The following is a 26,531-nucleotide window of genomic DNA, read 5'->3' as shown; positions in this document are numbered from 1 at the left end:
TTTATATGTATCCCATGCATATTTCTTCTCTGCCATATATCTCATTTGTTCATCTGACATCCATTTAGGACTAAACCTTGAACAACATTTCTTAGTTGGTATGTAAACCCTAGTAGCTTCCAAGATAAATTCTTTGAATGCTTCCCATTTTGAATTTGCTGTTGGTAACATCATCAGTTGGTCCCACCATATAGAATTTAAATACTGTCTCAGACCATCATAGTTGCCTTTACGAAAGCAAAATCCCTTCCCTTTACCCCCTGATGGTAGTAGTTGCCTCTTTGAGTAAATCCCGCTTCAGCACACTGTGATCACAAATCCATAACAAAGTACACAGCACACGCAAACTGGAACTAACACGACACACGCAAGCGAGACAAAGTTTAGATATAGAAATGAAGAGCAGATTTCAGCAAAGGGGAAACACATTTCACCATAATAACGTGAAAACACAGAAATCTTGCTATCGGTATTATCACAAATGCAATAAGATTGAGTTTACTACCTGTTTATTGCACTAACAGAATTGAATTAACAGAAAAGCCCAATAAACCAGTAACTGTAAATTATTTTTGTTGTTTTATGGTTGTGACCGCCAAAAATGTGCTTTGGAAAAATATCACAGAGGCGTTCAAAATTGATTCTTATAACCGAAAATGTGATTCTAGTAAACGATGAAAGTGTAGTGCATTTTATTGATTTGAATCAGTTTTTCAAATTTTGATTCTATAATGTGGCTGATTCTAATAACCAGTGATCACTATAACCGGCGCTTTCTGTAATTCCTTTTCCAAAAAAAGAAAAGAAAAACTCTTTCAAATCCTCCATCTCTGGCACTTTTTTTTTTTTTTTGTTTTTTTTTTTTGTTTTTTTTTATGCCAGTTTATGCAAATTTTAAATGCGGTGTAGTATTTTTTCAATCTTTTTTGAGATACAAAAGTAAGTTCTTTCAGCACAGAGTTCCTGAAAAAGATATTGCAGTTTACAAAAAAGTTAATATTTATTTAACAAGAATAGATATACAAATAATGTTTCTCCATTTTAATAGGAAAGCTCAGAAATGTTCCTTTCCCTGCCCCATCAATAAATTTTAATGTGTGTGCTTTTGACATCAATGATGATATTCACTATCATCTTTAAATCTTGCATACCTCGTTACTTCATATTTCAAGTAACAGTTTGTGTGATATTTCTTGTCCTCCCTCCCCCCACCCAAAAAAAAAAAGGTGTGTGCATATTGTTTGCTGAAGTTACTTTTCTTTTATATAGAGGACATTAGAACACTGGTGGCAAAGTATTCACAACATTTACAGCCATCTAGTTTCAAATACTGTATAAACTCATGTACAAGGAATAACTTGAAAGCTTTCAGCCTCAACCACTTACAGAGCATATTGTGAAATGGTTGCCTACAGCATATGAAGTTACCAGCACACATGAAAAACTCATAACAAAAGACTTTCCTAAACATTTCTTAAATTCAATTTACTTAATTGTTGGAGGTTCATGCCTGCCACAGTTCATTTGATTCTGAGCACTCATGATCTTTAAAAATTTATCATCTAATGTTTTTATAGTCTGTAGTTTATTAAAAACATTACTTTTCAGTATTTCTTTCAATAATTCCATTGCACAGTTAGCATAAGTTTTGATTTGGTTACATTATTTGCTTATTTGATCTGTCACCATTTGCTCCTAAGCATTAGCACATGCAACAGTAGCACCACCTATTTTTGCATTCTAGGTGGAAAAAATTTATTTTACTACCAAATTCTCAAACTGATATCTCTTTACCTGTTTTTGTTAAATATATATTTAGTTTTGTAAACCATCAAATCTTTTACACCCATCTTATATGACCAACAATTTTAAAATGAGCAAAGTATGCCTTAATTATAGTGTAGAAATTTCATTAATAAAAACTTTTGGCAAATTGAGAATTATATCAGTAGCACTGCTCCATTGTCACCTAATTGTTTGTTGTTTACTTGGCTTCTCAACTTTCCAGAGCTTGGATATTCAATCTCTGTGTCAGTAGGGTTTCACTGTATGTCTCTCATTTGGAGAGGTCTATAGGAATTTCTTAAAAGTCCTTTTCAATCAGGACTACATAGTCCAATGATGAGCTGTAGGACTTTTGTCTCCAAGGTAGTGTGGGCTTTTTATCCCACAAAATATGTGAACTGATTTATGAATACATATTTCTACAGACATACAACATACTAACTTCAATTAGAACTTATATTAGTTGTGCAATAAATAGTTCACAGTTCTGAGCTACTTCATTAAACTTCCACAATGAAATTATATATAAAAGCAGCTTTTGTGTCATTTGTTTTTATTATATTTTCTTTGTTCTTTCTTTTAAAAAATGCTAATTGTAAAATTTACTTTCACCTTATATAAGGTAGACTCAATAGAAATCTGTTTGAAGAGAGCAGCATTCACAAATATTGCATTATGACACCCTATAAATACTTAAGAAGGGGAGACCATAGTATCAGCCATATGATGTGTTTGGTAGATCATAAATTATAGGTGCCTCTGTAGCCAGGTGGGAAGGAGCAGCAGTGCTTAGCACACTCTTCTTGATTAGACCAGGGTTCAAGCCATCACCACCAAATACGGAGGATGCAGAAAGGTCAGGGAATGACCACCGCATATTCCCGGAGCAATATGGCCTTAGTTGCTAATGCTCCTAAAAACCAAATAACTAACAAACAATCATAAATTATAGTATATCAGATTTGGCTTTTATCAAAACAGAATTTGGACAGTATATGGCAATTCATCTTTTTTATTGATGGTCGTTTTTTAACTCCTTTTTGAGTAAGGGCAGGCACTTACTGAACACTGGATAGTGTCTCGGGTCCTTTTGTTGCATATGAAGTGCAGCAGTTTATCTGTGATGGGTTTCATCTGCAACAAAAGGAATTTTACATTTGCACTTGGAGAAACACAGGGCTACATGTTTGAGTAATCAAATACCCTTGAATAGATTGCTTTTGAACCTCCCTCACATAATCAATTGAATATTTGAATATGAATTTTATTTATATAAACTTCCTTGCAAGTTTATTTACTCAGAAAGCTATGAGCAATTATATTCATTAAAATTTATTATTTAGGCATTCGATTTAAAGGAGCAACGATATGTAGCGTGTAAAATACATCAATTAAATAAAGATTGGAAAGATGATAAAAAAGCCAATTATATCAAGTAAGTCTTTTTATGTAAACATTATTTAATTTTATTTCCATAAATCTTTTTTTTTTTTTATGGTGATCTCAAACATGAATGATTTCTGAACTCCACATGGATGGGCTGAGTTTTGGGAAACTAGAGGAAACCCATTGACATTGGACTGAATTTAAACAGGGAAGCTGTAATTTTCAGAAAGGAAGAACATATGGAAATTGTTTCAGAGAACAGTAATGGGGAATAAATAAAAAGCAAACTTAATTTATTGAATTTGGAGATGAACTACAAATGAATGTAGGCATCGATAGGCACGTATTGCCTCAATCGTGTGTTTATTTTCTATTTCCGATTCTCTGAATTTTATAAAGGTTTGCGTCGCGGTTCTAAACCCTTTTTCAAGAATTTTAAGGCATGTGTAAAACTTCTGATGAATTCGTTGTGTGCAAGGGGGGGGGGGGATTTGGTCAGCCTTTCGTCTTTTCAGTTTTGTTCAGTGTCGTGTGAAGTGCACAATGTCTTCTCGTAAACATTTAACTTTAAAAGATAAAGTCGAACTCATTAATGCCTATGATCGGCAAAAAAATAGTGTTCGCAATCTCGCTGCAAAATTCAAAATCAGGAAGACGCAGGTAAGCGACATCCTAAAGAAAAAAAAATGAACTGCTCAAACAATTTTGGCAACACGGAAATGATCAGGTTTAAAAATCATTACCGAAAACTGTTGGACTTCAAATTGACAATGTTATGTATGAGTGGTTTTGTCGCGAATGTGCTAAAAAAATTCCCATTAATGGACCTATTATTAGGGAAAAGGCTTTGGAGGTTGCGAAATCTATGGGAGTAAATGAGTTAAAAGCTTCTGTGGGATGGCTAGACAAGTTCAAAACTCGGCATAAACTTTTCTTGGAAAACCGTAAGTGGTGAAGGTGGATCTGTTGATACTGGGGTTGTAACAGAGTGGACCATCAAATTGGAAGATTTATGTCGTGATTTTGAAGCTAAGGATATTTACAACTGTGACGAAACAAGGTTGTTTTTTAAAGCTCTTCCTGAAAAAACAATGAGTCTAAAAAACGTAAAGTACCAGGGCGGAAAAATTTCTAAGGAACGCTTGACTGTACTATTGTGTATAAATATGCTGGGAGACTTTGAACAACCTCTTGTTATAGGAAAACCACAAAATCCTCGTTATTTCAAGGGCATAAAATTGAATCTTGAATGTTGATTGGAAGTCTAATAAAAAAGCGTGGATGACACGAGATATCATGAGCGAATGGATAAGTAACTTTAACCAAAACATGATTCTTCAAAACAGAAAAATTATTCTTTTCAAGGATAATGCTGCATCTCACCGGCACATTGAATTGTCCAACATTCAAATCGTTTTTCTGCCACCAAACACATCTGCAGAGTGTCAGCCCTTGGATCAAGGGATAATAAAAAATTTTAAACTTCACTACAGAAAACGTGTTTTAAGACAGCTCATTGCAAACATGAACAGTGTAACATGTGCAAGTGACCTTGCAAAGAAAATCAGCATCCTAGATGCGATTCAATGGATTTCCTCTTCAGTAAACGCAATTAGAAAACAAACTGTCTTGAACTGTTTTGTAAAGTCTGGCTTCTCAAACGCAAAAATTGAAGTTGTGAACAGCAAATGTGGAGCACCAAGAAGAACAAGAACTTCATCTATTGATAATGTACGATACTTCAGCTACAAGTGACCCTGGCTACAAAGATATAGACTCGAACCTCACTACTTAAGATGGTGCTCTAGATATCAACGACATTATCATCGATATTTTTCAAGAAGTTCCTCATGAGGATGAAGAAATGGAAGGAGGTCATTCTGTCGAAGAAACATATTAACGACGAACCACCGATGAAAATAGAAGAAGCGCTCATACAAATCAATCGTTTAAAAATGTTTTTCGCTGCTGAAGAAGATACTGAAGGACTTTCGATGGTTTCTTCACTCCAAACAAATGTTAAAAACAAAATTATCAGCTGGAAGAAGGTGCAGAAGAAAATAAGTGATTACTGTATGTATTTTTTTTAAGATAGTCATAATATGCATAGCACAATTGTATGTATATTATTTACAAAAATATTGTGCAAAATCTGTATATAATTTAATTTAATTTTACATTAAACGTTTAATGATTTTACTTTCTCTTGTGTATGTAATTGTATATTATTTACAAAAATATTGTTCAAAATCTGTATATATTTTAATTTAATTTTACATTAAACGTTTAACGATTTTTCTTTCTTTTTTTTTTTTTTCTCCCTCAGACTTCTTGTTAGCGGACACTTCTCTCTAACGGACACATTTTCGTTCCCCATGGCTGTCCGTTAAAGGGAAGTTTCACTGTATATAGCAGCTCCACCAAAAAAAAATTATTTGCCATTTGAAGTCAAGTAACCTACTTATAGAAATAACAAATCATCAACGTTCAGAATTACTTTTAAAACCTATTATAGTCACTCCACCTGCCACTCTGAATACCTGTAGTAAACAATTCAAGGTGTGGGGAGAAGGATCCTGTGGGGGGGGGTCAGTTCCAAAATCTGCTGTTAGGGTATAATATGGCGCTGTACAAAAGGAAAGACATGACAAAGTACCAACAAATAAATAACTAAGAAAAACCTTAATGAAATTACAAATTTTTATTTGTGCTCTTTCCAAAGAAAGAAACCGAATTGAACTGCCAGAAGGAATGGTTTCTCAGCTCCAAACTCACTCACAGTTTACTCCCGATGGTTGATGATGCGGTTGGTTTTCGATGTGATTACCCTTGTTCTGGACCAGAAATTGCATTTGATGCACAATGTGCTCGATTCCAGAATGCAGCATCTGGAATAATGTTCTGCAAATGTTGCGTTAAGTTGTCCTTTAAGACAGCCAGGTTAGGGACACTTCCTCTATAGACATTAGCCTTGAGGTGACCCATAGCTAAAAATCACACAATGTAAGGTCAGGCGAACGTGGTGGAATGGGAAGCAAACAACTAATGACTCCTACAGTAAAGCGATGACAGAGAAGCTGCTGTACTGGTGTTGCGATATGAGGAGAAAGAGCCCCGTCTTGCATAAAAATTGTCTCATCCAGGCATCCTCTTTGCTGCAGTTGAGGAATAATGAATCTGCTCAGTATGCGATGATATCTTTGTGCTGTAACAGAAGGTACAATTCCTCAAAAAAGTATGTCCCTAGGATGAAATTTGAAGTCACACCACACCAGACTGTGATTTTCAGCGAGTGCAATGGGATTTGCTGAATAGCATGAGGTGCTTCTGAAGCCCATATTCAGCAGTTTTGAGTGTTGACAGTCCCATCGAGATAAAAATGAGCCTCATCTCCCCAAAGATGTTCCATGGTCAGGCATCGTCCACTTCCATTCTGGCCAAAAACGTTAGAGCAAATGCCAGGATCATTAGGATCAGATTTTTCTGGTCATCTCTTTGCAGCTGCTGCTGGCAACTGATCTTGTGTGGATAATAGTGGATTAGTTTCCAAAGAATTTTCCACCCAGTGGAATATGGGACATCCACTTGCCTCACTACTCCCTGTGTGCTGCTACTAGTTCCAGCAACTGTAACCATGGATCGGTCGACAATAGCCGTTGCAACTTCCTCTGCTACCTGAGGTGAAACAGGCTTCCTTCCTCTTCCAGGCTTAACAACAAAGGACACAGTTTCCTCAAATTTGTTAATCATCCTTCTAACTGCCACAGCTGATAAAGGACTTTGACGTAAGTTCTTACAGCATCTAAATTCATGCAGAGTGGCTGCTGCATTGCATCCATTAACATAGAAGAACTTGCAATTAAAGTGGGATCAGGCAGAGTGAGTTGCATTAGTGGACATAGTGGACATAGTGTTTTTTGTTATGCGGTTCCCGTGGTTTCCCACAAATCCGCGTTAAATACTCTGTTAACATAGCAAAGCCAGTCAGTGTGGGTTATGTGTGAGTAGTGTGTTGTTTGTGTTGTTTGACTGGCCTCTTCGTTACTGGGAGGCGCGATAACCAGGAAGGAGTCTCCCAGCATCCGTCCACTGGCTCAAGGAGCCGGACCAGGGAGTAAAAGACATCTGACGGGCCGTCCACACTCTTGCAGGAGCGAGAGTGGGGAGGGCCAAGGAAAGAGCGGAGAAGAGACAGGAAAGTGGAAGACAGACAAGATAGCGAGGATGACAGAGCGTAGGCATCCTCCCAGGCGAAACGGAGCAGGAAGAGTGCTAGGTGCAGTTGTGCGAGTCCTGGAGAAAGACTGTGGGTAGGAAGAAGAGAATAGGTAAAGTTCAAATTAAAGAGTCCAGGATCGTCACAATGGAGAATCACGGAGCGGCGTCGACAGGGCTGTCCGCCATTTGCAGTTTCATGTCTGGAAGTTTCCGGTGCTGGGTATGAGTTGCTGTCTAGAGGAGGTTATCCAGGAGTAGTGTTCGGGAGTTGCAGGTGATGCCAGCGACGACGAAAGACCTCGTTGGCATAACTGGTCAGTGCACGGAAGGCATCATTAGATTCCAATAACTTGGTTTCTGGCCGAAGTGATGTAGTGTGGAGGTCTATGAGTAGTTGGTTTCTTAGATCTAAGTATACGTTACATGAGTGCATCACGTGATCCCAGTCTTCAGGTTCTCCGCAGGTACAGAGGGCATCCTCGACTAGGCTGAACTCTAGAAGGCGTCTCTTGAAGGACCCGTGGCCAGTTAATAGGAAGGAAGCATAGACGTTAGGGAAGAACCAAGTGGAACGTTGCTTGTTGATGTAGGTTACCTCAGGAAGGAAAAGTTTAGTAGTTGCACCAGTTGTGGAGTTATTCCAGCGGGTTTGCCATAAGTTTATGAATTGTAGCCACACACGTTTATGTTCCTTTTTGATGTCGGTACCGGTACGGGTTTCAATAGTGAGGAATTCAGCTTCCTTATTCTTCTTGATGGCATGAGAAAGTCCGATAAAAGCGACGTGGAGGTCCAAAGGGAGGCAGCCTGTTAGTAGCTGTAGGGCGGCAGTTGATGTCGTTCTACATGAGCGGGTCATTTGTAGTAGCATAAGTCGTTGAATTTGCTGAATTTTACGTTGAACATGCACTAAGGTCATTCGGTGGTACCATACTGCAGCTCCATATGTGACAATTGGTATAAATACTGCTGAGTATAAAAGGCGTTGAGTTGGTCCTTTAAGACCCCAGTCCTTGCAGGTAAAGCGTGCTAACATAGTGATGTAATTTTTTATCTTTTCTTTGATAGCTTGGATATGAGGAATGAAAGTTCTCCTGTCGTCCAAAATTACTCCCAGGTACTTCACCGCTCGGTAGTTTTTCAGTGGGCGGCCATTAAAACGTATGGTAGGAGGTCTGGAGAAGTCCAGTTTGCCTTTTAATAGGAGGGTTTTGCTCTTCTCAGTGGAGACTGAGAGTTTATTTTCCGTGGCCCATACGGACAGAGCAGCGAGAACAACCGTATCCTGGGTTTCTATGGTGGCGCGGGTGGGGCCCTCAATGATAATAACCATGTCGTCGGCATAAGAAAGCTGAGTAGTGTGTGGGTAGTCCCTCAGGAGCCAGTCGTCGAGTATCATATTCCAGACAGCTGGCCCCAGGATGGAGCCCTGGGGACAGCCTCGGGTTAGATGTCGGGTGATGCAGTGATATTTTGTTTTGATGCTGACCTTGCGGTTACAGAAGTAGCTTTTGAGGCAGTGGTAGAAATTCCAAGTACAGTTAGAGACTCTGGCCCTCTGAAGAACGACCGGCCACCACACTGTGTCAAAAGCTCCTTTGAAGTCAATGAAGATTGCCAGTACATAAGTTGCATCCGACTGTTCTGCAACTTTGAGGGTTTCAGATAGAGCATCAATTGTGGAACACCCTTGTTTGAATCCAAATTGAAGCGAGGATGCCAAACCACTGGCTTCATATCGGGGTTGGAAGCGGGAGAGCAGCAGTCTCTCAAAAACCTTGCCGAGAATGGGAAGCAGCGCAATCGGGCGATATGCCTTGGAGGTACCTGTGGGATCCTTAGGTAAGAGCCTCAGGTTAGCGTGCTTCCAACATGATGGAAAGTTACCCTCATTCAGACAGGTGTTGAAGAGCTGAAGAAGTATCATTGGAGCTATGGCCCAGAGACGTTGCACACTCTCGCCTTCAATAAAATCCAGACCAGGAGCTTTACCTTTTTTGATTTTTTTAATTGCTGCATCGACTTCTTCCTCTGTGAATGGTTCCTCCATATTATCTGGCTGGAAGCTGGAATTTTGTACTGCTATCTTCCTGTGGATGTCAGTGTCAGAGTTGGTGTTGTCCTGATATATTAGTTCATCCAGAATCCGGTTGATTGTATCTTCCCAGTGTGTAGTCTCAGACGAGTCATCAGAGCGGACAGAGTGTATGACATCCGTAGATCCCAGCTTATTCCTCACGAGTTTGTGGACTAAACCCCACGGATTCCGGTTCCCCTCAGTCTCGACAAGGGAACGCCAGGAGCTTTGCTTGGCATGGTAAATTTTGTTAGTATATTCACGGCGGACTGCTTTGAATCGGTCTCTATACTGTTCTACAATGTGAGCAGGTTCAGTCCTTCTCTTGCGTTGGTATTCTTTCCGAGCGCGCTTCAGAGAATTGCGCAGGTTAGTGAGTTCCTGCGACCACCATGGAACAGATCTTGGTTTCCTGGAACATTTTTTTCATGGAAGCCTCTGAAGCTTTGAGGAGCAGTCTCTGCACAAAGTCTGTTTTCTGCGCACTGTTCATTGATTGGTAGAAGTTGCTAGCTGGGTCATGAAGAGCATCTTGAATTACATTGGCAAACTGGTCCCAGTTCGCTGTTTTAGTAGAGAATCTTACAATATCCTGGATAGGCACTTGACGAGGGAGGGCAGAATCGGTGACACTGTAAGTGATGAGGCGATGGTCGCTAGTAGTGGCTGTGTCATGCACCTGCCAATGGAGGAGTCTATTGCGAAGAGAAAGGTAGTTAGTGTGATATCCAGGTTAGACTCTCCAGTTCCCGAAGAGTAGGTGGTTGGTTGTCCTGGTCTGTTGATGATTTCAAGGCTGCGTGAGGCAATGAATTCATTTAACATATCTCCTCTTGCATCGGTAGAGGTGTTGAACCATTGTGTTGACCGAGCATTCGAATCTGCGACTATGATGACATCAGTGTTCTCCAGGAGGTCAAGAGCTTGTTCTAGTCGAGCTATGTGCGGGAGGATATCTGTACCAAATTGGAAGTATGCTGTTAGGACCGCAATACGGCCGAAGCTGCCTTCTATTGTAGCCCCCGCTAGGTGGGGAGTGCAGAGTGATTCTATCTGTGTTACTACTAAGTCTGGATTGCGGACGATGATAGCAGCGAGGCACAATTGGTTTGTCGTCTGGATTTTCCTGAAAGCCAGGGGGTAACCAGAGACCCTTCCACGGACGCAGTATGGTTCCTGAAGGAGAAGAATGTCTAGATTCAACTCGTCCATTAGGGGATGAAGCTGTGTTGCCACTGAGATGGATTTTTGGCCATTGATTTGAGCTATACGAAGTCTGGGAGAGGGGGGGTTGAGCATCCTATTTTCCATAGTTAGTCTTATTGCGTACTATATCTGCTGCTCTTCTATATACAAGGCACGCTCCATCCCGCACAGAGTGATCGTAGGGTTTGTTAATTGCTTTGCAATTTGAGCATTTAGGAGGTGAGGCTTTGTTGGGACAGTCCTTGTAGAGATGTCCTGCCTCAGCACAATGCCCACATATTGGTGAGTTGCATTGTTAACAGTAAACTTAGAATACACTTGCAATGTTTGCATTGTGCCTTTATACCTCTTCTGCTGGGAAAATTAGCCGACCGGGCTAGCCGAGTGGGTAAAGTACCTGCCCGGCAACCCAAAGGTCGCGGGTTCGATTCCCGCCTCGGGCTTGGATCAAAGTACTGCAAAAACTTTGGGAGTTGCAATATGGTCACAGAAGCCGATGCGCCAACAACTACCAAATCAAATCAAAAAATCAAGCTGGGAAAATTAAATTAACTCAGATTTATGCAAATTTTCTGCTCTCTTAGGTGTGTTATTTTTTAGTTTGGATTTAAAACTTTAGTGCAATTTAGTTTCTTTTTTTTTTTCTTTTTTTTTTTGCAGAGAGCACAAATAAAAATTTTGTAATTTCATTAAGATTTGTCTTAGTTATTTATTTGTTGGTACTTTGTCCTGTCTCTCCTCTTGTACAGTGCCATATTATCCCCTATTGGCAGATTTTGGAACTTTTTTTTTTTTTTTTTTTTTTTATTCACGGGATCCTTCACCCCTATGCCTTGAATAGTTTACTTATTAATTTTGGTGGCATTCCGCTTATTACTTAGAGCTACAGAGAGCTCTGAATAGGGATACTTTAATTATGGCCACCCTGTACTTATCCCAGCTCTCACTGTAATAATAATAGTATTTGCCATATAGTGCAAGGAAGCCACAGACTTTTACTGCACTGGTTAAAAAAAAAAAAAAAAACAAGTAGATAAGAAAACACAAATTATATGCTTCCCTCCTCACATGGCTAAGTATCCAGGCTGACAGTTTGAATTTATTCAAACTGTCAGCCTCAACTACCTGTGAGGGCAACTTGCTGGCTAAAAGAAAACTTCCTACAATCTAATCTAAACCTCAAGCCCTGTAATTTGAATTTATGACCCCAGGTTTTGAATTCTTTATAACAGTGAGAATTCCACCTTCATTCATTTTTATTATGCTCCTCTCAGCCTTGTAAACCTCAGTCAGGTCACCTCACCTCTGGGGTGCCTGGTTGCCAAGTTCTGTAGCCCACATAATCAGTGTCTTTTTTCCTAGTTGTCCTTCTGCTGATCTCACCATTCAAGTGGCCATTTTTGGGCCCTTTCAAGAAACTCTGTCTTTTGTCAGATGAAGTCTCCATACTTGAATACAGTATTCCAGATGTGGTCTTACACATTTGGAATATTTAATGCAGGAACTCCCCGACTTACGCAAATTCGACTTTATGTAAGTTTTTGCTAGCCGGTGCAAACAAAAAAAAAAACAAACAAACATGGAAATGTATTTTGCATCTGTAGGGATAAATGGAAGTATTGTGAAAATATCGTAATGTGAACCCAATAACATATTGTTTTGTTGTTCTTGTTTTTTTGTAATTTGTTCCAAGTCCTTGGAAGTTGAAAATTTCGCTATATTATTAAGCTATTTATCTTTCTAAAAGGTCATATTTATAATAGAAATTTCACTACACTTTCATCGTTATCATATGTTTGAATGCCTTTGTGTTATTTTTCTAGAGCTTGTTTGTGGAGGTCACGACCAAAAAACAATAAAACAATTTGTAGTTTCTGGTTTATTGGGCTTTTTAGCACAATCTATTATAAATGGGTAGTAAACTTGATCTTATTGCATTTGCTATAATCCTGATAACTGGAATTCTGTGGGTTTTTATGTTACAGTATTATGGTGAAATGAGTTTCCCCTTCACTGAAATCTTCAATCATATAAAAAACATAAATAAATTTTCAGAATCTTTTCTTCATTCCTATTTGCTTATTACAATGGTGAAGGGAAGGGACCAACGGAAAGTGCAAGTGCTGGCAGTGCTAGGAAACGAAAAAAAATTGGTTTAGAAATGAAGATGATTAATTAAGAACTACGAAGCAGGACAGAGTTTGTCATCTATTGCACATTTCAAAGGACAGCATGCATATAAAAGAACATGTTAAAAGATCAATGCATTTAAGATCACCAGTGATCACAAAACAGCGTTCAGGTGCTATATCAAAGATGGAAAAGCTATTAATAATATGGACGGAAAATCAGATTCAGAAGCAAGTGCCCCCGAGTCCAATGGCCATTCAAGCAAAAGCAACAAGTATTTATGAAGATATTAAGGATAAGTACGGCAAACCCCAAAGCCAAGTTCGTGGCAAGCAATGGGTGGTTTAGCATTAGCATTAGCATTAGTAGAGGCATTTGATGCAAGAAAGCAAGCTTATGCAGCATCAGCCAAAAAAAAAAAAAAAAAAAAAAAAAAAAAAAAAAGTAACATAAATAAATAAAAATAACCACTTCCACTTCACCCCTCTGTTCGTTCGAAATACCTGTCCAGCTGAGCCTTAAACTTATTTAGGCTATCAACTTCCACGACAAGGGATGGAAGTCTGTTCCACCCACCAACCACCCGCTGGCTAAAGGCAAATTTCCGCACATCTATCCTACATCTGTCTTTCCTCAATTTGAATTTATGCCCTCTCAGGTGATTTTTCTGAGCTAGAGGAAGAATCCCATCAGCATTGAGCATGCTCAAACCATTCAAGGCTTTGTACACCTCTATCAGATCACCCCGCTGGTGCCTAGTTTCCAGACACTGTAATTTGCAAAACTTAAGCCTTTCTTCATAAGAGAACCCCTTTGTCCCATTCACCAATCTAGTTGCCCTTCTCTGTACTCGTTCCAGCAGCTCTACATCCTTCCTGAAATGAGGCCTCCAGGCCTGTATACAGTACTCTAGGTGTATCCTGACCATTGCCTTATACAAGGGAATAATCACCTCCTTATCCCTGCTAGAAAAATTCCTATATATCATTGACAATACACCATGAGCTACTCTTGCAGCTCGTCTGCACTGCTCAGAGAACTTCATATCTGCCTGCACCACCACCCCCAGGTCCCTTTCATTCTCTACCACTGTCAGTGTAGTACCACAGAGTTGATACGTTGCTCTGGGGTTGCTGTTTCCCATATGTAGTACTTTACATTTGTCAATGTTAAACTTCATTTGCCACCTCGAAGCCCATCTGCTCAACCTTTCCAAATCCTGTTGCAGCAGCATAGTGTCAGTAGTGTCCTTGACAACCCTGCCAACCTTCGTATCGTCTGCAAACTTGGACATTAAGCCTGATATACCATCATCAATATCATTTATAAATACAGAAAACAATAAAGGCCCCAATACTGAACCCTGAGGGACTCCACTAATAACATTAGTCCACGATGAGCAGTGTCCATTGATTACCACTCTCTGTCTTCTCCCCCTCAACCACCCCTTTATCCATAGCAGCAACTTGCCTCCAATGCCACACTGCTCCAATTTGTGCAGCAGTCTTCCATGTGCAACAGTATCAAAAGCCTTTCTAAGATCCAAGTATATAATATCAAAGTTATTCCCTGCATCCAGTTCTTTTGTGACTGCATCATAGTATCCAATCAAATTGGTCAGGCAAGACTTCCCCTTAACAAAACCATGCTGTGTCCTAGCTATAACTGAAGTCTTGTCTAGATGATCCTGCAGTGCTTCTTTCACCAGTGCCTCCATTAATTTTCCGGGAACAGAAGTTAAACTCACAGGTCTATAATTACTTGTGTCAGCCTTTGATCCCCCTTTGTGAATTGGGGTCACATTTGCACATCTCCAGTCAATGGGTACCTCCCCTGAGTCCAAGGAAGCTCTCATAATTATGGCTAAGGGTTTGCTTACCTCCTTTGCTGCCTCCTTTAATATAACTGGATAGATCCCATCCACCCCAGGTGCCTTTCTTGTGTTTATCTTCAACAATTTCTCCTCCACTTTGCTCTCAGTTATTACAAGATTCTCTAGCTTACTGCTAGAGTTGAATACACCTCTGGCATTCCCCTCGCTGAATAACTCCTCATGTGTGAATGTCGATGCAAAATATTCATTTAGTTTGTTAGCTACCTGAGCAGGATCATCAACAGTTGACCCATCGATCTCAAGTGGACCAATCTGATTCATCCCCTTCCTTCTAGAGTTTACATAAGTAAAGAACTCTTTGCTGTTTTTCTTCGCATCCCTTGCCAAGGATCTCTCGTAATCTGCCTTCGCCTGCCTAACCTCCTTTGTAACTTGGTTACAGATCAACTTGTATCTATCATAGGCGTCCGTGTCACGTGTTAATTTGTATGTATCCCATGCATTTTTCTTCTCTGCCATATGCCTCATTAGTTCATCTGACAACCATTTAGGCCTAAACCTTGAACAATATTTCTTAGGTGGTATGTAAAGCCTAGTAGCTTCCACGATAAGTTCTTTGAATGCTTCCCATTTTGAATTTGCTGTTGGCAATATCATCAGTTGATCCCACTGTATAGAATTTAAATACTGTCTCAGTCCATTGTAGTCGCCTTTACGAAAGCAATACCCCTTCCCTTTACCCCTAATGGTAGTTACCTCTTTGAGTAACTCCCACTTCAGCACACTGTGATCACTGCCACCAAGTGGTTCATTTATCTGCAGATTCTTAATGCATGAAGAATCACTACTGATAATCAAATCAAGAGTATTACTCCCTCTAGTTGCCTCCCGAACATGCTGATGTAGAAAACAATCATCCAATAAATCCACAAAAGCCTTGCTACTGTGTGAGTGACCAGCCCCCAAATTCCAGTCAATATCTGGGAAATTAAAATCCCCCATTATCAGACTCTCTGATTTACTGGCCCACTCTATTTCTCCGAACAGTTTCTTATTATACTCATCAGAGTCATTAGGCCTATAGCACACTCCTACTCTCAATTTTGATCTCCCAATGCTTATGTCACACCAAACTGACTCGACACTGCACTGTCCAGCGATGTCGACTGGCTTCACTTCCTTGGATTTTATGTGTTTTTTAACTAATAGCATAACCCCTCCTCCCTTCCTATCCTGTCTATCCTTTCTGTAGACATTGTACTCCCCAAATTCCAGTTCTGCATTTCTTATATCTGTGTGACACCACGTCTCTGAAATCCCCACAATATCTGCCTTTGATGTTTTGAGCAATACCTCAAATTCATCAAATTTATTTACTAAACTCCTTGCATTGGTGTACACACAAGTATACATGCACCTGTTCTTTTTCTTAGCTACCCTAACACAACCCATGTGTTTACTTGTACCCCAATGATTCCCAGCTGTCTCTGAAATATCCTGCATCTTATTTTCCAGGCTGCGGCTCATTCCAATAGAAGCAGTGCAAGAATCACTTTCACCTCTGCCAATGGCTACTGTTAATCTATTAGTCCTTGTATCCCCCCAATCTAGCAGTTTTCCGACCCACCTAACATTGCCTCGATAGCATCAGCAAACATTCTTGCACCCTTTCTATTTAAGTGTATCCCATCCCTGTAGAAGCAGTCTCTCCTGTTAACAAGTACAGACCAGGCTGAAAAAAATTCTACCCCTTGAGCCCTGCACAATCTTTCCAGGGCCGAATTGATTGACAGGGCTCTCATCATATACTCCCTCCTATCGTGTCTGGGCAGAATTGCAGACACTTTCAATTTCAACCCTAATTCACAGCTTTTTTTCATCAGTGACCTGTACTTGTCAAGTAATTCCGCCGGTCTCCTACTCTTAATGTCATTAGTGCCAACGTGTACAACTATATCACCTTTTGTGCCCTTAAAAGATGATATCCGCTCTACAACGTCATCAACTTTTTCCCCTGGCAGACATACCCTGGTCCTATTCCACCTATCCTTTTTACAAAGCATGTTTCCCGTTTCCCTGACAATAGAGTCACCAACAACTACTAGTTCCTTTGGGACCAGCGCATTCTGCCTTGGGGGTTGCCGCTGTGTTCCGCGATGACCAAGTGCAAGCTCTGGCATTGGTGTGGGCAGCTGAGAGCTTGATGGGCCCCTCACTTGTAATCCTTCGAGGGCATCCACCCTATCCTTCAAGCTCTCATATAGGCCCATAACAACGCTGAGTTGTCGCCTTATCTCCTTACACTCCTTGCATCGCACACACACAAAGACATCCCCCATGGCAGTATCATGTCCCATACTTGACTGCTCCGCAAACATCAAGCAAATAGTGCATCTTACAAGGCTGTGATTCAGAGGACAACTGCCCCCCTCAGTTCTCCCCTGGGCCACAGCATTCCCATTAGCTTGAGCCCTTTGCTTTGCTGCTCTGGTTTGAGTCATGATTTAGATTTACTTTCAATAAAATTTCAATTTCTGTACAAAATTAAATCCTAAACTTGTATCCAAACACAGTTATAACGCTATATTTATGTTTCAGTAACGAGTGTTATCTACGGAATATTTACGTTTCAGTAACGAGTGTTATCTACGAAATATTTACGTTTCAGTAACGAGTGTTATCTGCGAAATCCCTTTATATAACTTTCGTATCAAGTTATGTATTAATTATTTGTTTTTACTAATTATTTATGTTACGTAACCTAAGTGGTTATATGTATAATTAATTATGTTAAATAAAATTAATTATATTACGTTTGTAATCTAAGTCGTTATATGTATTTATTTAAACGTACAATTTAACTGCTAACGAAGTTCAACTAACGCTATCTAGTACGGTATATCGTATCACAAAGGCGGGAAAATTACGAACGGTTAGCGGAGTTGAAACACGTGGAAACCTTTACCGATACTTTTATGCAATTACAAGGCCGAGTAAAGAATAAATACACCAAATTAATCAGAAAATCACAAAATAATGTTATACTACTAAATTTAAATCAAAAGTTTTAGAAAAACAATTTCAAATCAATAAATAAGAAAAATCCACTTAGCGGCTTTGAAAACGACCGTCTCTAGTAGCCTCGTCAGCAGATTTGTTTCCCATCAGAGCCATGCAGGTTGAATTTCTTCTCACCCGAGAAAATAACTGACTTCCTTTTATAGAAATTTAATAAAATAGAATTTTTAATTTAATAAAATAGAATTAAAATAAAATTTTATAAAATAGAAAGTTTAATAGATTCAAGCATTATGCTGGTTTCCAAAACATTTAATTATGCAGCGAAGTCACCAGTGCAGATTCTGCAGCTGCAGAATAATTTTGTGATGTGTTGGAAAAAATTATTGACGAAGGTGGCTATTCAACACAACAAAATTTTAACATTGATGAGACTGCTCTGTATTGGAAAAAAAATGCCGGATCGAATACATTGCCAAAGAGGAAAAGACAATGCCAGGTTTCAAGGCTTCAAAAGATAATCACGCTCTTGCTTGGGGCTAATGCAGTGGAAGATTACAGATTAAAACCAATGCTTGTGTACCATTCTGGAGATCCTCATGCATTTAAGGGCATCAATGAAGCCACCCTACCCGTGCATTTCCGATCGAACCAGAGAGCATGGATAACAATACTCTTTGAGGATTGGTTTAAATGCTGCTTCATTCCAAAGGCTGAAAAATATTGTAAAGACAACAACATTCCTTTCAAGATTTTGCTTCTATTAGATAATGCTTCTGGACTTCCTACACATCTAGATGATTTCAATTCGGATGTGAGAGTCATATTTCTACCGCCAAACACGACTTCACTCATCCAAACTATGGATCAGGGTGTTATTTCGAATTTAAAAGCATACTATTTACACACAACATTTGCTCGGGCATTGTCTGCAGTACACAGCGAGAAAAATTTTATGTTAAGAGACTTTTGGAAACCTTACAATATTTACCACGCCATCTTAATAAGACATTAATAAGGCCTGGGTGGAAATTACTAAAAGTTTAAATGGCGCATGGAAGAAAATATGCCCACGGCACATAAAAGGTTACAGATAAAATTTTAAAGGTTGCAGAGCTACTTCAATTGGAGGTTGTTGCCAAAGACGTGGAGGAGTTAACTACTACTACTAATATGTTCTTTCGTAAGGTTGAGCGGCCGACCCCTTCTAAATCTCCACAGCCCTCAGCCTCTGCAGTGGCATATTTATCAGCTGTAGACGTCGATTCTGGCAAAGATGCTCAAGAGATAAAACTTACTGATGTTATACCTGTCTGCTCTCTTTTTTTGTAATTTTATAATTTTGAAAATTTTTAAATTGCACGTTTTTGTAATTTTTCCTGCACATGAGATAAAAAATTTAATAAAAATACAATAAATAATTCTATTCACGTGTTCATCGAACATCTCTTTTTTGATTCAATCAATTCAGTGAGTACAGTTGAGAGTGCTACACAAGCATGGGGGAAATTCCAACTTACGTAGAGTTCCATGGAATGCAACCCTTACGTTAATCGGTTAGTGGCTGTACTCACTTTCAACACTCCAGCTCCACTAACATCAGTGAAAGCAGAATACCTAACCTGCCAAGTTAAGCCATACATCCCAAATCCTATAAGATGCTTTTAAATGTAAAACCTTTTGCTAATCCCAAACAGTATCCAGAGGAATAGCTGTTTGTGCCACTTGTGGTTCAAGCGAATATTTTAATAATGAGTGCAACACATAATGTTCACGATACTTGTAAGTTCATATGTAATATTGTGAACTTAACTTGAATATATACAGAATGGAGTATTACACACCAGAGGGTAAAGAACACTTCTAAATGGATTGTGTATAAATTATAATTAAAAGAATGTTATGCTGAAGGATTGTTTACATGTGGAGGGGTGGAGGATTTATGAATATGTAGTCTTTCCAAAAAGGACCTACAAAGTTACTTCCAGTATTTGTATGGCTGATAACAGATACATGTGGCAGTGGAATACCATAAAAACTTTTTAATTGAAAGTGTATTAAGTATGCAGCTTAAAATTAGATTATTTTTTGACTTCACTTTGTAATATCTTGTTATTTGTTGTTAAAAGAATTGATTGAAAGAACATTACGTATTTGATTATTTGGAATTTGTTTTTTATATATAAGTTAATTGGCAAATTTTAATGCAGTTCCATTTTAACCTTTTTTTTAAGGCATGCTCTCAGAGAATACAATATTCACAAATCCTTAGATCATCCCAGGGTAGTCAAGTTATATGATGTTTTTGAAATAGATGCCAATTCGTAAGTATTTATGGACCCTTTCTCCTGTTGTTCATTTACTCTACTATTTTTAGTGTTTGCAAATATATAAATGTCTATTAGCTTTAGCATGTCCATCCATCCTTATGTAACAGTTAACTCCCAATGAATGAATTTTCATGAAATTTTATTTTTCTCTTTTGGAAACATACATTAATCAAACCATTCCAAATTTATCAAATGGTTCAATTAAAAATAAACAAATAGAAATCCATTTGAAAACCTTTTTGATAAAATCCAAGAAGTAAACATGCCTGAAGTGCAAAGCAGTTAATGAATTACCTAACTTATTTAAATTACCAAGAACAATATTTGAAAATAAGATTATATTCTGTCTAATGAGTGAATATTCCATCACAATATACAGTGTGTTGTGGGTGTGTGCCAGACAGTTATTAACAACTCACTATTTCACCTTATTTTCTCTATTTTTGGCTTATTACCGAAGGATCCTATTCATCATGGCACAGAGTACTATGATGAATTGGATTCTTTTGAAACAAAAGGCTGCTTCAGAAGTCTTTTGAATGTCACAGGTACAAAGTTTATGTACTGAAATCCATGAAATCACTCTAGTCTTCACAAAGTTCTGCTGAACTGTGCTGCAAAAATTCAAAGCCTTTCTGATCATCCAACATGGCAGTATCTGCATAGTCCAAACTAAAAATCTTATATAGCAACAAACAATGGATGTGCAGGCCAGCAGTATCTGACTAAAAGGATTACTTTCATCATAGAAAATAAATATGAACAAAATTATCCAAGATTATTCCATCCACCATGGGAAACCATCTCGGCTTCTTCTTCCATTGTTTGATATGGATCTCAAGCAATAGAAGAAGAAGATCTCAGACTAGCTTATCAGACAGTTACACTCAGCAAATTTAACACATTTCTCCAACTACATATACCTGCACTGATGCTTTTAAACATACAGGCAAGCAGGTATTGTGTGCCCATTTTAGAGTCATTAGTGTACAGAGTTATGAGTGTGTAAATGCTATTTCTCAGTCTCGCCCAGTAGAATGTATTGTCTGTGTTGTCTAAGGTATATTAGCTTTTAAAAGTTTTCTGTATATCCACTGTTACAGTAATTTGGTGTTAGTACAATTCACTGTTAGCATAAGACTGCCCAATCTGTGTTGTGCATTACAGCATAGAGAATGAGAGCTTGAAGTAGGTGTGTATTCACACTATACGTATCTTTTTTTGTCTGGAAAATTCTGTGTTCACAGGCAGTTGTATAGCACTTTGCTTAATGAAGGCGAAAATAAGTAGCAAAATAGAAATATGAGCGAATACTCCCACCCTTAGGTACTCTTATAGCCCAGTTTCGAAATAATTAGTAAATGGAAAGTAAAAAATATATGAATGATGACTATAATACTTATAATTGAGATATCTGGAAACATAACTTCCCATCCATGTTAGTGGTGGCTCTGCATTTGTAGTTTTGTTGATAAGGAAAATGGCTGCATGTGTATCTACTCACTGTAATATAAGTGCCATGTGTGTATTTACTCACCATGCTATAAATGATTGTTAATTAAAATAGTTACAGCAACAAAAAAAATAAACTATGCTAGTTGTCGTACTATCTTACCTTATCTATTAACAATTTGTAATGATTACGGGTAGCTGATTAATACATAAGGAGTGGTATCTTGTCAGAATGGCATGTCATTTCACTATCTCAGTAGTTGCATGTAAAATTATGTGAACGGCCCAATTACAATTTAAATGAATTAAAAATTTTTTTTTTTTGGTATTTTGTACAAGCAACTGTGTTGCTCGTACAAGTCCATACATTATTCAGCCACTTTTAATTATCTTCAATCAGTTACTCTCAAATCAGATTTCCCCACAGCAGTGGAAAAACTATCTCATCAGATCTTTAGCTAAAGTACAGTCGCCATCGCAAGCTAAACACTACCGACCCATCTCCAATTCCTCCAGCCTGCTGTAGCTTCCACCCTCACTAAGCAGATCTTGACCAGCAATCCAGCCCATATTCACTACTCCCTTCCAAACAGATCAACAATCGCCAATCTGCTAGCAACCATGAGTACTATCTTGTTGGAATTTGAGAAAAGGCAAGAACTAGCTATTACTTACTTAGACATTGAGGCTGCATTTGATGCCATCCAAGTAAACCAACTTCTCACTCTCCTGGAATGCCACAGGAACATACTATACTTTCTCTCCTCTCTTCTGCATGACAGAGTTGTAAAGCTTCATACAGGAGATCACACCCTTACAAGGTCTGTCACTGCAGGAGTCCCTCAAGGAGGGTCCTTTCAGACCTGTTCATCTATTTTCATATTTCAACTTCCAGGAATGGTACTCCTGCACCTACTACAAGCAAAGGTGTCAGTGGCAGTTGGTCAGCCATGCCATATTAACAGGTTGCCTACTCCATAGGCCAGGGGTCGGCAACCTTTTTTGAGTGAATAGCCATTTTTGATCTAATTTTAAAAAAAAAAGATTGGGAAGAGGGTGTGGGAGTTTTTTAAGAAATAGAATAGACTGGGAAGGTTTTTTATTAAAAACATATAAATTTCGAAATATTATTTATTAATACTGAAAAAACATAAACAACCAATTAGGTACGAATTAATTTAACTTTTGCTGCTGAACTTAGTGAGTCTCTCAACATCAGACGAGTATGCCTTAATTTACATCTTTAAACATTCTGAGAGACTGGCATTGTTCAGACAATTCTTGATTTATTTTTAACATAGTTTGTGGTCGAAAACATTTTCCCGCAGAAATACATCAAACTGAGAGAAGTCCAAATGCAAATTTTCAAATTAATATACTTGTCTGGTAAGCTACTCCATGCATCGAACACAAATTGGTTTTGCTTTTTCAACTCATCCATTGCTGTCCAATTGTGTAGAATTGCAAAGCCAGCCATTTGCCTTTCCAAATCCTCAATTTCAGTTTTAAGGTATTTTAGTCTTACACTCCACATGTCCTTGATTTTGAAGTCTTCTATATCCATTTCAAATTGTGCTTCGCGTGAGCTAAAAGTTAAAGAGCCACAGTTACACGATCAAAGAGCCGCAGGCTGTTGACCCCTGCCATAGGCCTATCTGCAATAGCATCCGCTGGATGGTGTGCTCAGAAATGTTTCTCTGGGCACCCTGGTTGTAGTCTGCTATTAATTGAGAGATTGTGAGCCATCTGTTGTCCCAAACAGCTTGTGCCTATGGTCGTTCACTTCAACTAACCAGTGGTGGTCTCCCTGTTCTGGCACATTGGGTGGTTGTGTGTCCTTTGGACTATCCCCACCATGCCTTCACTACAGCAGCCCTTGAACAGCCAACGATGCCTGTAGCTGCTGAGATACTGGCACTGGCCAGTATCTCAGCAACTACTTTCCTAGTACCACAAATCATTCTCCTTTCAAACTCCGGCAGTTCCTTCCCTTTCCCCATTGCGCACCGGCTTCATACTTATGAATGATAGACACAAACCATGCCATCACTATGTATGCTGCATCAGTTAGTGATGTCACTCATAGATGCTGTGGGATCCATCCATTCATGGAGACAGGCAATCATAATGTTGTAGCACAAGTGTATATAATATAGAGCATTTATTTTTGGTTCATGTATTGCCTTTTTATCCTACTTATATTTTTGATGAAGTAACCTCTCTTAAAGGTTACTGGGTTCTTTTATACTTTTTATGACATTGTCAGCCTTAGTCACTGATGCACCAGTAAAACCAAAACTATACAGATCCTGTATATTGATATATACAGGATCACTCCTCCAAACCACATCTGGTTCCAGGCAAAATATTGCAAGATTGACCTGAATGCTACCGAATCCTCAATGTGGATCCTGTGAAGTGGATACATTCTTGAAACGAGGAATATCAGGCAAGGTGTGTATGGCTAACGTTTCCCTTTTTTGCTCTTCCGCTTACTCTGAAAGAAGTGTGGTACAAAAGTATTGTCTCCTTACTACTTGTAAATTAATCAGGGTCCTTATTAATACTTAAAAGGGTCCTGGTGTAGTTAAACTTAAAGGTTGTCCCATACATTATTAATTCATGAATAAACCATCCATGTTCTTGAAAAGTACTACAGTAATTTTGAAATACTTTTTTAATATTTTTTTTAAAATAAAAAACTGAGAAACAATTTTTAAATATTTAATTGTTTTAATTGTTACAATTTGTTTGGAAGGTTCATATTTTTGAATAATAAATTGCACAGAAGGCAATATTTACTTGGGATAGATAATTAAAAATATGCATAATATTCAAATTTAACACTTCGTGCACACCAAATTTGTAATAAATTTTGAAAAAATTTGAAAATGAAATGGATACTATCCAATATACATATATTTAAAAAAAAAATTTAACTATTTATACATATAAGAAGGAGAAATATATGTGCATGCTTTAAATTTTAGTAGTTTTTTTAAATTGGAAAATGTAAGAGGCTAATAGCTATATCTTTAATTTTTATGCTTATAATTTTTTTTAATTCTCAATTTATACAAAGATATAAAAAGTACAGCAATTTTTTAAAATATTTAATTGTTTAAATTAAAAACTAAAAAATTTACATAAATAAGTATTAGTCCATTACAAAAAGATGGAATATTGGTATATCCCAAGCAGAATATATATATATATATATATATATAAAACCTTTTGAAAAGTTTGTTTCTGTCAGTGACAGTGCTACTGTATTTATAGAAGCTTTGGGTTGGGGGGAATCACCACTGCAGGGTTAACATATATACCAGTAGTTTTCATCCTTATGAGTAATATTTATGGACTCTGTATTGCCCTCCCCTTTAGAGGACTGAAGTAAAATGCGACTGGTATTCTTGTCGACACTGACCAGAATTATTTTTTTTTTTTTAACTAGTAACATAAAGATAGAAAAAAGAATAACGGGAAAAGAAGGAAAATGCTGCCAAAAACCAGTAAAATGGTATGTTTCTTTGCAGATTTAGGGTTTCCAAAAATTAAAAAGTAGAATAAATGATAGAAAATTTTTCAGGAGTGAAAACTCAAATGCCAGTGAGATAATATGTCTCCTTGAACTGGCTAAAACTGTCACAAACTGAAAGGAAAATTTAGAAATAGTAAATTGAATAAAATAAAGGTCGCTTGATAAAGGATAAAAGAAAATACAGGCAACCTCCGTATAACACGGTACTTCTACAACACGATTTTGCTCTAACATGGTGTTTTTGAGCTTTTCTGCATGGAAAACTCTGCTATTATGTTGGATGTCATTTTTCAGCATTCCTACTCTTTTTGAATCCCTGCTGTTGACTTGCTAGTCAAAAAAAAAAAAAAAAAAATTATTGAGAAATCCTTGTATTTTATTTTGTTGGGAAATCCCCATGTTATGTTCTGTGCTATTGAATTTGTGGAAAAATTTAGATTTCAAAGTTTTATTGCTATTGGATAGCACGCCAGGCCATCCAAAAGATTTTAAGTCATCCAAACGTTGAAGTTATGTTTCTACCACTACAGTTGTACTAGGTTAATACAACTTCTTTCTTTCCACCATTAGATCAAGGCTAATGCCTTGATCTAATGGCAGAAAGAAAGAAGTTACATTATATCCACCTTTAAAATTAATTACATCAGAAAATTGTTTCAATGGATTTTGAAAAAAATTGATTCTGAATTTATTGAACTAATGGAGGAATGGAAACATTTCTCAATTGTGGACTGTATCAGAATTGTAGCTTTATCGCTCAAAGAAGTAAAACCGTCAACTTTAAATGTGTGTGGAAAAATATATGGCCAGAGTCAGTTCATTCAGGAAATATGGTCGAACCGGCAGAAAACGGAATCGGTGCAATTGTAGAACTTCCTACGTCGGTAGGAGGGGAAGGTTTTGATGATATGACTACTGAAGCCCTCGTGGGTAGCACAGTTGATAGAATCACCCTCCTCCCCACACTGGGTGGAAAAGACCTGAGTTCAAATCCCGTTGGTGACGGGAGGAAATTTTATGGGTCTTTTTCACAACATGGCTGAGTTAGTAGGGCTCAGGCGAGGGTAGCATGGTTTTTTCTAGTGGAAACTTTGGTTTTTTGTCCAGCAAAGCAGAAAATCGACCTCATGACACACGCAATTTTTAAACAATACATGCAGAGAAACATGGTGTTAGTCGCCGATGGTCCTAAAAAAAATAAAATAAAAATGGAAAAAGATATGATTACTGAAGACATTGAAAAATGTCTTCAGTAATCATATCAAATGGTAGAAAAAGAGGCTGGTGAAGGGTATTTGGTGGAAATGGCATCAGAGGTAAAACCATATCAATTCAGAAGATTGATAGCACAGATGAAAATTCTAAAACTTCTAAATTTTACACTAAAAAGCATATGGGAAGGCATAAAGTTAGCCCAGCAATTAGAATCTTATTTTTTGAATGCAGATTCTTGAATGAAAGGAGCCCAAAGTTCAAAAGGAAGCTTCAAAAATACGTAGTTCCATACGATGAAATTCACAAGCAAATGCAAACAAAACCAGCTTACCAATTTTT

General features: G+C 38.1%; 1 protein-coding gene across 8 annotated transcripts in view; it reads left to right on the top strand.

Moving 5' to 3' along the window:
* Positions 1-26,531, top strand: part of Tlk (Tousled-like kinase) — a 651,915-nt gene that overhangs the window by 579,426 nt on the left and 45,958 nt on the right. For 6 of the 8 annotated variants that reach the window (XM_090383577.1, XM_090383580.1, XM_090383574.1 and 3 more), the window contains 3 exons: positions 3,129-3,220; positions 19,889-19,978; positions 24,891-24,956. In XM_090383577.1, coding sequence (XP_090239703.1) covers positions 3,129-3,220; positions 19,889-19,978; positions 24,891-24,956 — 248 coding nt within the window. The remainder of the gene's footprint in view (positions 1-3,128; positions 3,221-19,888; positions 19,979-24,890; positions 24,957-26,531) is intronic. The other 2 variants (XM_090383576.1, XM_090383575.1) reach the window with 1 other exon arrangement.

The sequence above is a fragment of the Mastigoproctus giganteus genome, chromosome 10 (assembly GCF_048544385.1).
Source record: "Mastigoproctus giganteus isolate SK-2022 chromosome 10, ASM4854438v1, whole genome shotgun sequence".
NCBI lineage: Eukaryota > Metazoa > Arthropoda > Arachnida > Uropygi > Thelyphonidae > Mastigoproctus > Mastigoproctus giganteus.
The sequence above is the reverse complement of the archived record's forward strand: the minus strand, read 5'-3'. Positions and strand labels throughout refer to the sequence as shown.